We start from the raw sequence: 15,000 nt of genomic DNA on the forward strand, positions 1-15,000 counted from the left end.
TCAGAGGACGATCCAGCTTTCCCCAGGAAGTCGAAATGATTTCCACCTCCTCTGCGCCCCCTGCAGGCTAGAACAGGTGTGGTGATGAACGTCATCGGGATCGGCTGCATCACTCTGGCGATCAACAGTTGGGGGCGTGTCCTGTTTTCTCTGGACTCGTTCCCGTCGTGGGCCAACGTCACCGCACCTGTGTAGAAGCACCTGCTCGTCTCATCCTTCAGCTTGTGATGTGCGTCCGAGCCACCGGAGGCAGCGCTGGTCGAGAGCACGGTTCCAAAACAAACATCGTAGATTCTTCACTAAAACCAAGTTTTAACGTAACAAATAAAAGACGCCTCAGAAACAAAGGTCCAATCCAAACTGAAAGGTGGAATATCTCTGGTCTAAAGTTAGATTTCCACTCGGTGCCTGTAAACAATGATCAACAACAGCATCTGGATCGCCCCCTGGTGGCTGGCTGCAGTATTGGTCATGATTCGATTGAATTAAGTCTGTGATTCGGTCTCTTTCACTGTTCCGATGATCACACGTCGTCTGTTCGATGCTAACGCTAAAACACGCACAGGAAGTGGAGGGACGATTTCCTTTGAACCACTGGAAAGTTTAAAACTTGAAACAGCTGTGAGAAACATTTCTGTAAAAAATAACTCAGTTTTAAATGGATTTATTTATATAAACATTAACATTAAGTCATATTTCATTTGTTTCTTTAATTTGTTTTGAGCCAAATTCATTGAATCAACACTTCCTGCAGATGTTTCACAGTAAAAGCATGAAACCCACAATCTGCTGCTGCTGTTTCCAGCTCGTCTTGTTTACAAAATAAAAGAAAACATTCCTCCACAATAAAATGGAAATTGGATAAGTTATAGATTTCATTGTGTATGTAATAACATATTAAAAGAAGAGCAGATGAGAAGAGATTGAATCTAAATGATGATTAAATATAATTTTACATCATAGTTTAAATGAATTTTAGGGTTGGGGTTTGGTCAGGTCTTCAGCAGAGGAATACAAAGTTAAATAACTTAAATATATTTTTCTCTGTGAACAATTAACCTAAAATATGAAGACCTATAAAAACTAAGAGTTTTAACAACTGACGTTAAAGTTGTTTGTTTATTCTTTATTTTCTGCTGAAGTTTTTCTGTGTCCGTGAACAAACGGACTCCAGCTGTGATCCCTGTGAATTGGAATGAATTCATCAGTTATTAGATAAATACATTTTATATGTTTTCTATTGTTTCTTTTCAAACAAGAGTTTTATGAGGTAACAAGATTTATGTACTCTACATTTACTTCTTTTGTATTGTCTGTTTTCTAACAGTTTTATTTGGTTTTAATAAACGTGGCTCTTCAAAGTGAAGTAATGAAAGACTTTTTATTTTGTAAAGTTTCATTGTGGACACAGTTATGATTTTAAGTACTACTATACTACTCCTGAACTGAATGCTAATAACTTAACATTTTGCATTATCCCTCCCGCTTTAAACATTTATTTATGTTTCATATTTTTTATATTTATATTCCTGCACGAATTCACTACAGTAGATTCCATGTTTGTCTGCATTGAACCGGATTCTGATTCTACTGCTCCACTCACTCCGTCCAGCAGGGGGCGGTATTGCGCCTCTGATCTGATTTGTCAGAAGAAGAAGAAACAAAGATGGCGGCCGGTGTCAAGCGTCTGTAAACAAAAAGCATCAACGACGCGTTTTCTTCGTGTTTTCATTTAAAAACACGAAACAGATCGAAACCGTCCGAAGTTGGGTTTAGCTTCAGTTCCGGTGCGGAGCCGTCGTCATGGAAACAGGTTTGTATCCGTTACTTCCGCTCGCTGATGTTAGCCTGTTAGCATGTTAGCATGTTAGCATAAACCGCATCAAGGAGGAAACTGCTGATTATTCAACATATTCAGTGTGTTACACACAAGTCTTTTTCCTGTTGTTCAAACCAAGAGAAACGTGTAACTCAACGTCTTTGTGTGTGTGTGTCTGTGTGTGTGTATCTCTGTGTGTGTGTGTGTGTGTCTGTCTGTCTGTGTGTGTGTCTCTGTGTGTCTCTATATGTGTCTGTGTGTGTGTCTGTGTCTCTGTGTGTGTGTCTCTCTCTCTCTCTCTGTGTGTGTGTGTGTGTGTCTGTGTGTGTGTCTCTCTCTCTCTCTGTGTGTGTGTGTGTCTCTCTCTCTCTGTGTGTGTGTGTGTGTGTGTGTGTGTGTGTGTGTGTGTGTGTGTGTCTCTGTGTGTCTGTGTGTGTGTGTGCAGAGGAACAGGCCAGGAACCGGTTCCAGTCGGAGCTGGAGTTTATTCAGTGTTTGGCGAATCCCAACTACCTGAACTGTGAGTGACGTCTGAACTTCTTCTTCTACACTTTGAGTCGTTCAGGAAACATCAGTCACTGTGTCTCAGATTCAACTTCCTGTTCTTAACTCAACTTCCTGTTCTTAACTTAACGAGAGTCAAACAGAAACTTCCCCAGGACACACACAGGGGCTGATGGAAGTGCACATATCAACACAACAACACAACAACACAACATCTTTCAGTTTTCAGTGAGTTTCTTTATTGACATGTGAGTTTGTTTCAGTCTTGGCTCAGAGAGGTTTCCTGAGAGAGAGGCCGTTCATCAACTACCTGAAGTACCTGCTCTACTGGAAGGAGCCCGAGTACGCCAAGTTCCTCAAGTAAGACCAAGCTGCAGCAGGTCTCTACTGCATATGGATCTATCCTGAGGAACATTGTTATTAACAATATTTATTATTATTATTCACTTTATTGACATCATCCTTGATAATTTAAAGTTTGAGTCTCATGAGAAGATAACACCTCTGCTCCTGCTCCCATGTGTTGAGTTGAGTTGTGATCACATGATGTTCACACATGAATCTGATTTATTTAGTTTGTAGCTGAAAAACAACAAATGTCTGATGTTTCCATGGCAACGTAATCAATGATTTTGCACAAGCTTAAAAAGTTAGTTGAGATTTTCTAAGGTTCAAGGCCAAGGAGGGGACATTTATTTTGTATCTGTAACGTGAAGCAGCACTTCCTGTTGCGTGGGGTTGATGCGGTTGCCCCCCCGCCCTCAGGTACCCCCACTGCCTGCACATGCTGGAGCTGCTGCAGTACGAGCACTTCCGGAAGGAGCTGGTCAACGCTCAATGCGCCAAGTTCATCGACGAGCAGCAGCTGCTGCACTGGCAGCACTACTCCAGGAAACGCACCCGTCTGCAGCAGGCGCTCGCCGAGCAGCAGCAGCAGCAGGCGCAGCAGCCGCCGCACGGGAACGCCGCCGCCAAGTGACGCAGGAGGAGGAGGAGGAGTCCAAGCTCAGCTGGTCCGGGATCATATCGGACTTTTCTTTATGTTTTTGATATAAATGCTTCTGAGCCTGTGGAGTTGAACTGAGACGTTTTACAGTGTAAACATGAAGCAGACGCTGATCAGCTGACACACAAACTCACACACACACACACACACTCAAACACACACACACTCAAACTCACACACACACACTCTCAATGACCAGCTGCTGAAATAACGACAGGAAACAACAGAAAACATGATTTATTTCCATAATAAAGGATTTTTTTATCTGAAGGACCTTCTCTGTGGTTTGATTTGATCTCTGTGGTTTCTCTCCTGTTCTAACTCGACATGAAAACGTTTGGATCCAGAACAGAAACCTTCTCCCTCCGAGGGACAGGTGGCGCTGCTGAGGCATCCAACCAGAAGCTGCTTCTTCTTCTTCTGTCTGAATCTCAAAGGTCAAAGTGGCTCCAGGCTTCACTGTGCTGTTCTCTGTGACCACAGCTTCTGGTCATCTGCATTTTAACGGCGAAGTGAGGAGGCTTTTATTCTGAAGGGCCGGGGCCGGAAGTTGTGTGGATTGAACGTTCCCGGACACTAGTGAGTGAGGGACGGTGTTACAGCATAAACTGTCCCCCCTTACAAAGCGTCCGCCCAGCGACCGAGCCGGCGGAACACGGAGCGGAGGAAGTGACGGATTCTGCGGTAACGACGCTTTTGTTGATTATTGTTTATTTATATTAACGTTTATTCACAGAAGTAACACGTGACTAACTAGGTTCGAGTTTGTAATCTGTGCGCGTGCGCAGTTTGAGTTCACGCTCATCTCAAAGAAAATATCGATTATAGATAAAAATGATTTGTTTGAGTTTATCAGAGACAAAGATTTCAACTGATCTGAGGTCGAGTTTAAATACAAAGTTAAGAGATTTTAAACTCAGGTTAAAGTCCAACTAACCACGTGATGTCACTGTTACACAAGTGGAGGATTCAAGATACATGAAGTACTAATCAAACCAGGTATAAGTACTAATCAAACCAGGTACAAGTACTAATCAAACCAGGCACAAGTACTAATCAAACCAGATATAAGTACTAATCAAACCAGGTACAAGTACTAATCAAACCAGGCACAAGTACTAATCAAACTAGGTATAAGTACTAATCAAACCGGGTATAAGTACTAATCAAACCAGGTATAAGTACTAATCAAACGAGGTATAAGTACTAATCAAACCAGATATAAGTACTAATCAAACCAGGTACAAGTACTAATCAAACCAGGTACAAGTACTAATCAAACCAGGTATAAGTACTAATCAAACCAGGTATAAGCACTAATCAAACCAGATATAATTACTACTCAAACCAGGTATAAGTACTAATCAAACCAGATATAATTACTACTCAAACCAGGTATAAGTACTAATCAAACCAGGTACAAGTACTAATCAAACCAGGTATAAGTACTAATCAAACCAGGTACAAGTACTAATCAAACCAGGCACAAGTACTAATCAAACCAGATATAAGTACTAATCAAACCAGGTACAAGTACTAATCAAACCAGGCACAAGTACTAATCAAACTAGGTATAAGTACTAATCAAACCGGGTATAAGTACTAATCAAACCAGGTATAAGTACTAATCAAACGAGGTATAAGTACTAATCAAACCAGATATAAGTACTAATCAAACCAGGTACAAGTACTAATCAAACCAGGTACAAGTACTAATCAAACCAGGTATAAGTACTAATCAAACCAGGTATAAGCACTAATCAAACCAGATATAATTACTACTCAAACCAGGTATAAGTACTAATCAAACCAGATATAATTACTACTCAAACCAGGTATAAGTACTAATCAAACCAGGTACAAGTACTAATCAAACCAGGTATAAGTACTAATCAAACCAGATATAATTACTACTCAAACCAGGTATAAGTACTAATCAAACCAGGTACAAGTACTAATCAAACCATGTATAAGTACTAATCAAACCAGATATAATTACTACTCAAACCAGGTATAAGTACTAATCAAACCAGATATAAGTACTAATCAAACCAGGTATAAGTACTAATCAAACCAGATATAATTACTACTCAAACCAGGTATAAGTACTAATCAAACCAGGTATAAGTACTAATCAAACCAGATATAATTACTACTCAAACCAGGTATAAGTACTAATCAAACCAGGTACAAGTACTAATCAAACCAGGCACAAGTACTAATCAAACCAGGCATAAGTACTAATCAAACCAGATATAATTACTACTCAAACCAGGTACAAGTACTAATCAAACCAGGTATAAGTACTAATCAAACCAGATATAATTACTACTCAAACCAGGTATAAGTACTAATCAAACCAGGTACAAGTACTAATCAAACCAGGCACAAGTACTAATCAAACCAGGCATAAGTACTAATCAAACCAGGTATAAGTACTAATCAAACCGGGTATAAGTACTAATCAAACCAGGCACAAGTACTAATCAAACTAGGTATAAGTACTAATCAAACCAGATATAAGTACTAATCAAACCATGTATAAGTACTAATCAAACCAGATATAATTACTACTCAAACCAGGTATAAGTACTAATCAAACCAGGTACAAGTACTAATCAAACCAGGTATAAGTACTAATCAAACCAGATATAATTACTACTCAAACCAGGTATAAGTACTAATCAAACCGGGTATAAGTACTAATCAAACCAGGCACAAGTACTAATCAAACTAGGTATAAGTACTAATCAAACCAGGTATAAGTACTAATCAAACCAGATATAAGTACTAATCAAACCAGGTATAAGTACTAATCAAACCAGATATAATTACTACTCAAACCAGGTATAAGTACTAATCAAACCAGGTACAAGTACTAATCAAACCAGGTATAAGTACTAATCAAACCAGGTACAAGTACTAATCAAACCAGGCACAAGTACTAATCAAACCAGGTACAAGTACTAATCAAACCAGATATAAGTACTAATCAAACCAGGTACAAGTACTAATCAAACCAGGTACAAGTACTAATCAAACCGGGTATAAGTACTAATCAAACCAGGCACAAGTACTAATCAAACCAGGCACAAGTACTAATCAAACTAGGTATAAGTAATAATCAAACCAGATATAAGTACTAATCAAACCAGGTATAAGTACTAATCAAACCAGATACAAGTACTAATCAAACCAGATATAAGTACTAATCAAACCATGTATAAGTACTAATCAAACCATGTATAAGTACTAATCAAACCAGATATAATTACTACTCAAACCAGGTATAAGTACTAATCAAACCAGGTACAAGTACTAATCAAACCAGGTATAAGTACTAATCAAACCAGATATAATTACTACTCAAACCAGGTATAAGTACTAATCAAACCGGGTATAAGTACTAATCAAACCAGGCACAAGTACTAATCAAACTAGGTATAAGTACTAATCAAACCAGGTATAAGTACTAATCAAACCAGATATAAGTACTAATCAAACCAGGTATAAGTACTAATCAAACCAGATATAATTACTACTCAAACCAGGTATAAGTACTAATCAAACCAGGTATAAGTACTAATCAAACCAGGTACAAGTACTAATCAAACCAGGCACAAGTACTAATCAAACCAGGTATAAGTACTAATCAAACCAGGTACAAGTACTAATCAAACTAGGTATAAGTAATAATCAAACCAGATATAAGTACTAATCAAACCAGGTATAAGTACTAATCAAACCATGTATAAGTACTAATCAAACCAGATATAATTACTACTCAAACCAGGTATAAGTACTAATCAAACCAGGTACAAGTACTAATCAAACCAGGTATAAGTACTAATCAAACCAGATATAATTACTACTCAAACCAGGTATAAGTACTAATCAAACCGGGTATAAGTACTAATCAAACCAGGCACAAGTACTAATCAAACTAGGTATAAGTACTAATCAAACCAGGTATAAGTACTAATCAAACCAGATATAAGTACTAATCAAACCAGGTATAAGTACTAATCAAACCAGATATAATTACTACTCAAACCAGGTATAAGTACTAATCAAACCAGGTACAAGTACTAATCAAACCAGGTATAAGTACTAATCAAACCAGGTACAAGTACTAATCAAACCAGGCACAAGTACTAATCAAACCAGGTACAAGTACTAATCAAACCAGATATAAGTACTAATCAAACCAGGTACAAGTACTAATCAAACCAGGTACAAGTACTAATCAAACCGGGTATAAGTACTAATCAAACCAGGCACAAGTACTAATCAAACCAGGCACAAGTACTAATCAAACTAGGTATAAGTAATAATCAAACCAGATATAAGTACTAATCAAACCAGGTATAAGTACTAATCAAACCAGGTACAAGTACTAATCAAACCAGGTACAAGTACTAATCAAACCAGGTACAAGTACTAATCAAACCAGATATAAGTACTAATCAAACCAGGTACAAGTACTAATCAAACCAGGTACAAGTACTAATCAAACCAGGTACAAGTACTAATCAAACCAGATATAAGTACTAATCAAACCAGATATAAGTACTAATCAAACCAGGTATAAGTACTAATCAAACCAGATATAAGTACTAATCAAACCAGGTACAAGTACTAATCAAACCAGGTACAAGTACTAATCAAACCAGGTACAAGTACTAATCAAACCAGGTACAAGTACTAATCAAACCAGATATAAGTACTAATCAAACCAGATATAAGTACTAATCAAACCAGGTACAAGTACTAATCAAACCAGATATAAGTACTAATCAAACCAGGTACAAGTACTAATCAAACCAGGTACAAGTACTAATCAAACCAGATATAAGTACTAATCAAACCAGGTACAAGTACTAATCAAACCAGATATAATTACTACTCAAACCAGGTACAAGTACTAATCAAACCAGGTACAAGTACTAATCAAACCAGATATAAGTACTAATCAAACCAGATATAAGTACTAATCAAACCAGGTACAAGTACTAATCAAACCAGATATAAGTACTAATCAAACCAGGTACAAGTACTAATCAAACCAGGTACAAGTACTAATCAAACCAGATATAAGTACTAATCAAACCAGGTACAAGTACTAATCAAACCAGGTACAAGTACTAATCAAACCAGATATAATTACTACTCAAACCAGGTACAAGTACTAATCAAACCAGGTACAAGTACTAATCAAACCAGATATAAGTACTAATCAAACCAGATATAAGTACTAATCAAACCAGGTACAAGTACTAATCAAACCAGATATAAGTACTAATCAAACCAGGTACAAGTACTAATCAAACCAGGTACAAGTACTAATCAAACCAGATATAAGTACTAATCAAACCAGGTACAAGTACTAATCAAACCAGGTATAAGTACTCTGATCAGAGTTCTGTTGTGTATCATGAGCTCATGTTCAATCAGCTGTTTGCAGATGTTGTTTAAATCGACTCTTTGTTAAAAACATAAACAACTGTCTATAAATAAATGTAAATATAAAAGTCTCTAAAGCTTTGAAACGTTTCCAGTTATTTTGAATGAGTTTTAAACTGAATGAATATCATGTTCAGAAAATGGCACAAAGATAAAATACTCAAGTACTACTTGTAATCAGAGTTCAGTGTCATCCGCTCGCAGGTGGAGGAGGATGCAGCGGGTGGCGGTGGTGGGGGGGGGGGCGGCGGGCCTCTGTGCAGCCAGGCACATCCTGTCCCGCCCACAGCGCTTCGCCCCCCCGGTGGTGTTCGAGCTCAGCGACAGCATCGGGGGCACCTGGCGCTACGAGGAGGGGGCGGACGCCAGCGGGGGGGCGGCTCACAGCAGCATGTACCGAGACCTCCGGTAGGTTGTCCTGTCGGGACCCCTCGACCAATCAGAGCAGAGCTGGTGTCACCTGGTCTCCTCCCACAGGACCAACCTGCCCAAGGAGGTGATGATGTTCCCGGACTTCCCCTTCGACCAGCAGCTCAGCAGCTTCCTGCCTCACCAGCAGGTTCACTCCTACCTGGAGCGCTACTGCCAACGCCACGCCATCGGGCCTCACATCCGGGTGAGGTCGCCCGCCATGCCCCCCCGCTCCACTGAGACCTCCGCAGAGATCAGTGAGAGACGAGCGCTGGCGTTTCTTGAATCAAATCATTTCTTCATCAGAAAACTCATCAGCAACTTTTTGATGTGATTCTTTGTTTCTTTGTTTTTTGATCTGATTGTAAACAAACTCCGACAGTTCAACACGGTGGTGGAGGAGGTGAAGACGCCGGGGGGCGGGGCCACATCCTGGGAAGTGACATCACGTGACGCGCGGGGTCGTCAGGAGACGGAGAGCTTCGACTCTGTGTTCGTCTGCTCGGGGTGAGACGCCACTGATCATGTGATGTGCAGGTCATGACCTCCTGAGGACACGTGGTGTGTGTTTGTTTACATGTGTGTGTGTGTGTGTTTGTGTGTGTGTGTTTGTGTGTGTGTGTTTGTGTGTTTGTGTTGTTAGACACTACTCCGACCCACACGTGCCCAGCGTCCCCGGGATTCACCGCTTCAAAGGTTCAGTTTCATTCCACCCGTATGGAAGAAGGGTCACAGGGACAGATTGTGTGATAGACATATGAATTCATACATTTGATATTTTAATTTGCAATAAGACAAGGATAAAAATAATTTTAAAAATATGTGTAAATTAAATATTAATCATCATTCAATTGCAAAAACAACATGAAACAGTCTTTGATTACATCATTTAAAAATGCATAAATTACTTAAGAAATAAAAAATGGAAGTTAATAATCTACTTGAAAATCTAGTTCAAAAAGAGAATTAAATAGTTTGAATTAAGATTTGTTTCTTTTATTTATATAAAATTATTACTATAATATATTCAGACGTCCTGTCTCGTGTGCCTTCCTGTTTCCTGTTTGTGTTATTGGAACTAACCCTAACCCTTTAGCCTCTCCTGTAAATGTCCAGTCTTATGCTAAGCTAACCCGTGCCTGTGCCCCCCCCCCCCCGCTAGGAGCCGTGCTCCACAGTCACGCGTACCGGTTCCCCGAGCCGTTCTCCGGTCGGACCGTCGTGGTCCTGGGAGCCAAAGCTTCAGGGTTGGACATCTCCATTGAACTGGCCAAGGCTGGTGCTCAGGTAACGAGTCCTCCTCATGCCCCCCCCCCCCCCCCCCGATGACGTCGTGTCACATGTCTGATGTCCGTCTGTGTCTCAGGTGATTCTGAGTCACGGTCGTCCTCGTCTCACGTTCCCACTTCCTCCCGGGATCGAACAGTCCCGCCCGGTGGCGTCGGTGGAGGACGACGGCAGCGTTCGCTTCCAGGTGACCAGACGCTCTCTGACCTGCACTGATTCACCAAAACATGAATCCAAAACAATGTGATTGGTTTGTTTATCTTTTTGTTCAACATTGGAACATCTCACACGTGTCCAGCTCATGTAAATGATTTGAAAGCATATTGTCACGTTGAGTCCTTGGAGCTTCGGAGGCTCAGCACAGAACCTGTGACCAGAGAGAACTTCCCTTGGTCCCACAGGACGGTTCTCTGCAGCGCGCCGACGTCCTGATGTTCTGCACCGGCTACAACTTCAAGTATCCGTTCCTGGATGCGGATCAGCTGGGTCTGAAGATCCAGGACCACATGGTGTCTCCCCTGTATCGCTACCTGATGCCTCCTGCCTTCCCCTCGCTCTTCTTCATCGGCATCTGCAAGATCATCTGCCCCTTCCCCCACTTCAACTGTCAGGTAGCCGAGGCGTCGATAGCTTCATGCTAACTGGGAGTTCAGAACCAGTCGTTGGCCAGGTGTTCTACATCAGCTGAACTTTAAAGCGTGAAGGACAGAGAGAAGGTTCCAGTTTGCAGAAGCTTCAGGACTGAACCAGGTTCAAAGTTCAATAACTGAGGAATGAAACTCAAAGGTTCTTTATTATAAGGGATTAACAGGACTGGAGGATATCAGTCAACAGGTTGTTCCACAGGTTTCGTCCATGATGAGATGAAATTAAATTCCCAGACGGATGAGCCTGAGGTTTTTTCTTTTCTCCGTCAGGTCCAGTTCGCTCTGGCCGTGTTGGACGGCTCCGCCCCTTTACCGTCTCGGGCTGAGATGGAGGACCAGGTCCTACAGGAGCTGCAGGAGAAGCTGGAGCGTGGAGTCGAGCAGCGCCACCTGCTGGTCTTGGAACAGGACCAGTGGGAGTACTGCCGGATGCTGGCTCACGCCGCCGGGTTCCCCCCCCTGCCCCCGGTGGTCCGCAGCCTGTACGAGGAGGTGTGGCGCCAGCGGCAGATTCACCCTGAGAACTACCGGAGGCTCAACTACCGGCTGGTCAGCGCCACCTGCTGGGAGGTCACACCAGCCGGGGGGGAAATCCCAAATCCTCCAAACGAGAGAAACAGCTGAGCCTGAGGAACGTTAGAAAACTTCAAGTGAAACAGTTTTACGAGCGTTTCCGTGAAGTTTCTGATTCCGTCTCTTGTCGAGTTGCAGAACCGAGCGGCGCCTTCTGGAACTTCACATGAGCAGGAGGTGAATCTCCCATGAGCCTCAGCTGCTTCCTGCTCATTAACATGCTTACATGATGAACATCATTTTCTACAAGCTTAGCTATTAGCTTTATTAGCATGTTAGCATTTTACTTTCAGCCTGAGCAGATTCTCACATTGATTTTATTTTCCAGTAGTTCGATCCCATGAACAACGACCAGTAGAACCTGAATCAACACTTAGATGATAAATGATCAGTTTTGTCTAATTGTTCTGCAGCTCATGAATGTTGTTTCTGTTGAAGTCGTTATTGAATTGATCATGAAATCATTAGTATTAATAAATCTGTTGAATACAGCCTATAAACGTTTATAGATGGAGCCTGATGAGAACGTGGTGCCAAAGAAACACTCATGAACAACTTTATAATATTGTGTCATCATTGTGAAATATTTTTAATAAAGTCAGGTGCATAACAAACTGTTAAATTAAAGAAACAGGTCAAATAAATAAAGACAGATCATTTGAAATGTTGTGTAAAGCCTTTGTTGATATTGACTGAAATAGATGAAGTGAGATCTGCAGAGTCAGAGAAGCACGAGTCTCTGGAGCTGATCGTTATCATAAATCATGAATCATTAGAGACCAGGAACCAAAACCTCAAAACACACCAGTGGACAGACTGTGACATCACAGGCCGACCTGAGGTGTGACATCACAGGCCGACCTGAGGTGTGACATCACAGGCCGACCTGAGGTGTGACATCACAGGCCGACCTGAGGTGTGACATCACCGCAGCGGCGTCCGTCATGCAGAGAGAAACATGGCCGCCGCTTCACCTCACGTTCAAACGCCAGCGTCACCTTGTTTTTAAGAATCACATAATTATAACAGGTTCCATAAACATATTTAACTTTAACTACTGAGACATAAAACAACAAACTGAGCAACTGGCTCCTCCTCCTCCTCATCATCACAGGGTCGAAGGTCGACTCAAGGATTAGTGAGTAAATCAATGAGTCAGTGAATCAGTCTGGTTCTAACCTGTAAACTTTCCCTGTGAGAACTCAATGTCTCATAGAAACGTGTTTTTATTAATTCACTCAGCAACGTTTTCCTCAGAAGATCAAACGTCTCCAACGTCTCCAAACGTCCTGCAGCGTCTGAACGTCCCTAGAAGACCACCCTGGAAGACTTGGACTCGTTCTCCGTGTGCACCTCCCGCTCCACCCGCTCCGCTGCCTCCTGGTCCTCGTCCCCGGCCCCCTCCTTCTTGAGGATCTTCAGCGGCCACCAGAGGGAGCCGTTCTGGCGGTCTCTGCGGAGGGTGCGTTCTGCCGGCCAGCAGCAGGGGGCGCCCTTATCCCCTGTCAGGAAGTACAGGAGGGCATTGAGCCAGGCGTTGCAGGAGGCGAGCGGCCGGGTGACCTTGTAGCAGATGGAGATGGTCTTCATGGCGTAGCAGCCGCCGAGGTGCCCGCGCCGCAGCAGCAGGAAGAGCGTGCGGGTCACATGGAAGGGCAGGAAGCAGAGCGCGAACAGCAGCGTGATGGTTACGATGGTTTTGATGGATTTCCGCCGCCGCCGAATGTAGTGGGAGTACTGCGAGCCGGAGATGGAGACCGAGGTTCTCTCCCGCTCTCCAACTCCCTCTGGTGGCCCACCTCCGACATGACAGTCCTCGCCGCCCTCCACGGAGCCGGGAGGAGAGCGCAGCGTCTGAAAGATCGTCCTGACCACCTGCGAGTAGCACCAGGCGATGATGACGAAGGGAACGAAGAAGCCCAACAGGTGCAGGACGATTCCATACGGGACGTAGTCGGCAAATTCCTCGTCAATGGCGTCGTCCCAGCAGTTCACGTAGCCCTCATCGTCCCGATCCCCGGTCCCGTTCCCGCCGTCCCATGATGCTCCGGGCCCGGCGCCGGCTCCGCCTCCTCGCCTGACGTATCCAGTCTGAGCAAACCTGAAGATGGGGCAGGTGAGGATGAAGACCACCACCCACACCACGGCGCAGGTTCCCTTCACCAGCCGCCTGCTCTCCAGAGTGATGGTCCTCATGGGGTGACAGATGCCCAGGTACCTGTGGGGGGGGGGGGACCAGCGGTGAGTTTCATCGTTAACCTTCATCTCGTAAAAACACGTTAAACTTCTGCGATCGTTAGCATGAAAACCTCCGACCGCCCGTTACCGTTACCAGTGCTTCTTCTAGAGCTAGGAGTTAGCATAGCGCTAGAAGTAGCTAAAGGAGAGAGTTAGAAATCAAGTTAGACAAAGATCCGTCACCAGCTTGGTGAGGTCGCCCCCTGGAGGCCACAGGAGACATGACACCTACAGACTGAGAGTCTCCATCCAAATAGAACTGATTCACACGACCAATCAGAGACAAGGTCACGGTGGGGGGGTCGTCCAATCAGGCAGCTCTGAGAGCGTCAGTGCTCCAGCAGGTGGACCTGAAGGTGAGGAGATGTTGTCATGGTGCTTGTGAGTGGGGGGGTGGGGGGGTGGGGGGGTGGAGCAGGGGACCTACCTGTGCACGGAGATGCAGGTGAGGAAGAAGATGGAGCAGTAGAGGTTGAAGTAGAACAGGAAGCGGACCAGACGACACATGAAGTCTCCGAACACCCAGCTGTCCCTCAGCACGTAGCTGGCCACCAGGAAGGGCAGCGACAGGCCGTACATCAGGTCCGTGGTGGCCAGGTTCACCATGTAGATCAGAGAGGTGTTCCAGCCACGCCCACCGCCGCCGCCCCCCCCACCGCGTCCGCGGCGCAGGCGGCAGGAGCGCAGCAGCACCACGGAGTTCAGGCTGAGGCTGAAGAGGAAGGTCAGCGAGTAGCAGACCGGCAGGAAGACGTACTTGTACGACTCGTCGATGCTGCAGGACGCCGGGTTGAGAGAGGAGGCGGGGCCAGAGGAGGAGTTCAGAGAAGAGGCGGAGCCAGAGGAGGAGTTCTCCACCGAGCGGAGGTCTGGAGTGAGACTCAATCCCATCATGCATCTGGCTTCTTCTCACAGAGATGGATCGAGTTCCTGTGGAATCATCTCCTTCACCTTCAAGTCCTCCCTCTCTCTCTCTCTCTCTCTCTCTCTCTCTCTCTCCCTCTCTCTCTCTCTCTCTCTCTCACTCTCCCCCCCTCTCTCTCTCTCTCTCT

The 15,000-nt window shown here is 43.7% G+C and overlaps 4 protein-coding genes across 5 annotated transcripts in view; 3 read left to right on the plus strand and 1 right to left on the minus strand.

Annotated features, from left to right (window-relative positions):
* The window catches only part of LOC133018915 (Na(+)/citrate cotransporter-like), a 10,425-nt gene extending 9,059 nt beyond the window's left edge, over nt 1-1,366 (plus strand). Inside the window, exon 12 of the mRNA XM_061085240.1 lies at nt 67-1,366. Within this exon, the coding sequence (XP_060941223.1) occupies nt 67-195 (129 nt within the window). The 3' untranslated portion in view covers nt 196-1,366. The remainder of the gene's footprint in view (nt 1-66) is intronic.
* A 290-nt stretch (nt 1,367-1,656) lies between these two features.
* On the plus strand, nt 1,657-3,492 carry med31 (mediator complex subunit 31). Its single transcript, XM_061085923.1, has 4 exons — nt 1,657-1,813; nt 2,265-2,339; nt 2,587-2,683; nt 3,089-3,492. The coding sequence occupies exons 1-4, from the start codon at nt 1,804-1,806 to the stop codon at nt 3,300-3,302; spliced, it is 396 nt and encodes a 131-aa protein (XP_060941906.1). The 5' UTR covers nt 1,657-1,803; the 3' UTR covers nt 3,303-3,492.
* Nucleotides 3,493-3,777: 285 nt separating this feature from the next.
* On the plus strand, nt 3,778-12,374 carry LOC133019125 (uncharacterized). Of its 2 annotated transcripts, XM_061085491.1 has the most exons (9): nt 3,778-4,013; nt 8,997-9,200; nt 9,270-9,408; nt 9,586-9,710; nt 9,847-9,899; nt 10,366-10,490; nt 10,570-10,677; nt 10,892-11,101; nt 11,408-12,374. In XM_061085491.1, the coding sequence occupies exons 2-9, from the start codon at nt 9,007-9,009 to the stop codon at nt 11,759-11,761; spliced, it is 1,308 nt and encodes a 435-aa protein (XP_060941474.1). In that variant the 5' UTR covers nt 3,778-4,013; nt 8,997-9,006; the 3' UTR covers nt 11,762-12,374. The 2 variants fall into 2 exon arrangements, with proteins under 2 accessions (XP_060941474.1, XP_060941475.1); XM_061085492.1 differs by lacking the exon at nt 3,778-4,013 and having other exon boundaries at nt 8,921-9,200.
* A 644-nt stretch (nt 12,375-13,018) lies between these two features.
* Nucleotides 13,019-14,839, minus strand: LOC133019701 (P2Y purinoceptor 3). Its single transcript, XM_061086258.1, has 2 exons — nt 14,376-14,839; nt 13,019-13,928 (listed from the first exon to the last, which is right to left on the minus strand). The coding sequence occupies exons 1-2, from the start codon at nt 14,837-14,839 to the stop codon at nt 13,019-13,021; spliced, it is 1,374 nt and encodes a 457-aa protein (XP_060942241.1).
* Nucleotides 14,840-15,000: the final 161 nt, after the last annotated feature.

This window comes from Limanda limanda, chromosome 14, assembly GCF_963576545.1.
Source record: "Limanda limanda chromosome 14, fLimLim1.1, whole genome shotgun sequence".
Lineage (NCBI taxonomy): Eukaryota > Metazoa > Chordata > Actinopteri > Pleuronectiformes > Pleuronectidae > Limanda > Limanda limanda.

Excerpts from the sequence above, each read along its gene's own strand:
- LOC133019701 (XM_061086258.1), bottom strand. The coding sequence starts at position 14,839 with ATGGGATTGAGTCTCACTCCAGACCTCCGCTCGGTGGAGAACTCCTCC. Across the intron at positions 13,929-14,375 it reads ACCTGCATCTCCGTGCACAG|GTACCTGGGCATCTGTCACC; the intron begins GTAGGTCCCCTG and ends CCCCCCCCACAG.
- med31 (XM_061085923.1), top strand. Across the intron at positions 2,340-2,586 it reads GAATCCCAACTACCTGAACT|TCTTGGCTCAGAGAGGTTTC; the intron begins GTGAGTGACGTC and ends AGTTTGTTTCAG. Across the intron at positions 2,684-3,088 it reads GAGTACGCCAAGTTCCTCAA|GTACCCCCACTGCCTGCACA; the intron begins GTAAGACCAAGC and ends CCCCGCCCTCAG.
- LOC133019125 (XM_061085491.1), top strand. The coding sequence starts at position 9,007 with ATGCAGCGGGTGGCGGTGGTGGGGGGGGGGGCGGCGGGCCTCTGTGCA. Across the intron at positions 9,201-9,269 it reads AGCATGTACCGAGACCTCCG|GACCAACCTGCCCAAGGAGG; the intron begins GTAGGTTGTCCT and ends CTCCTCCCACAG. Across the intron at positions 9,900-10,365 it reads CGGGATTCACCGCTTCAAAG|GAGCCGTGCTCCACAGTCAC; the intron begins GTTCAGTTTCAT and ends CCCCCCCGCTAG.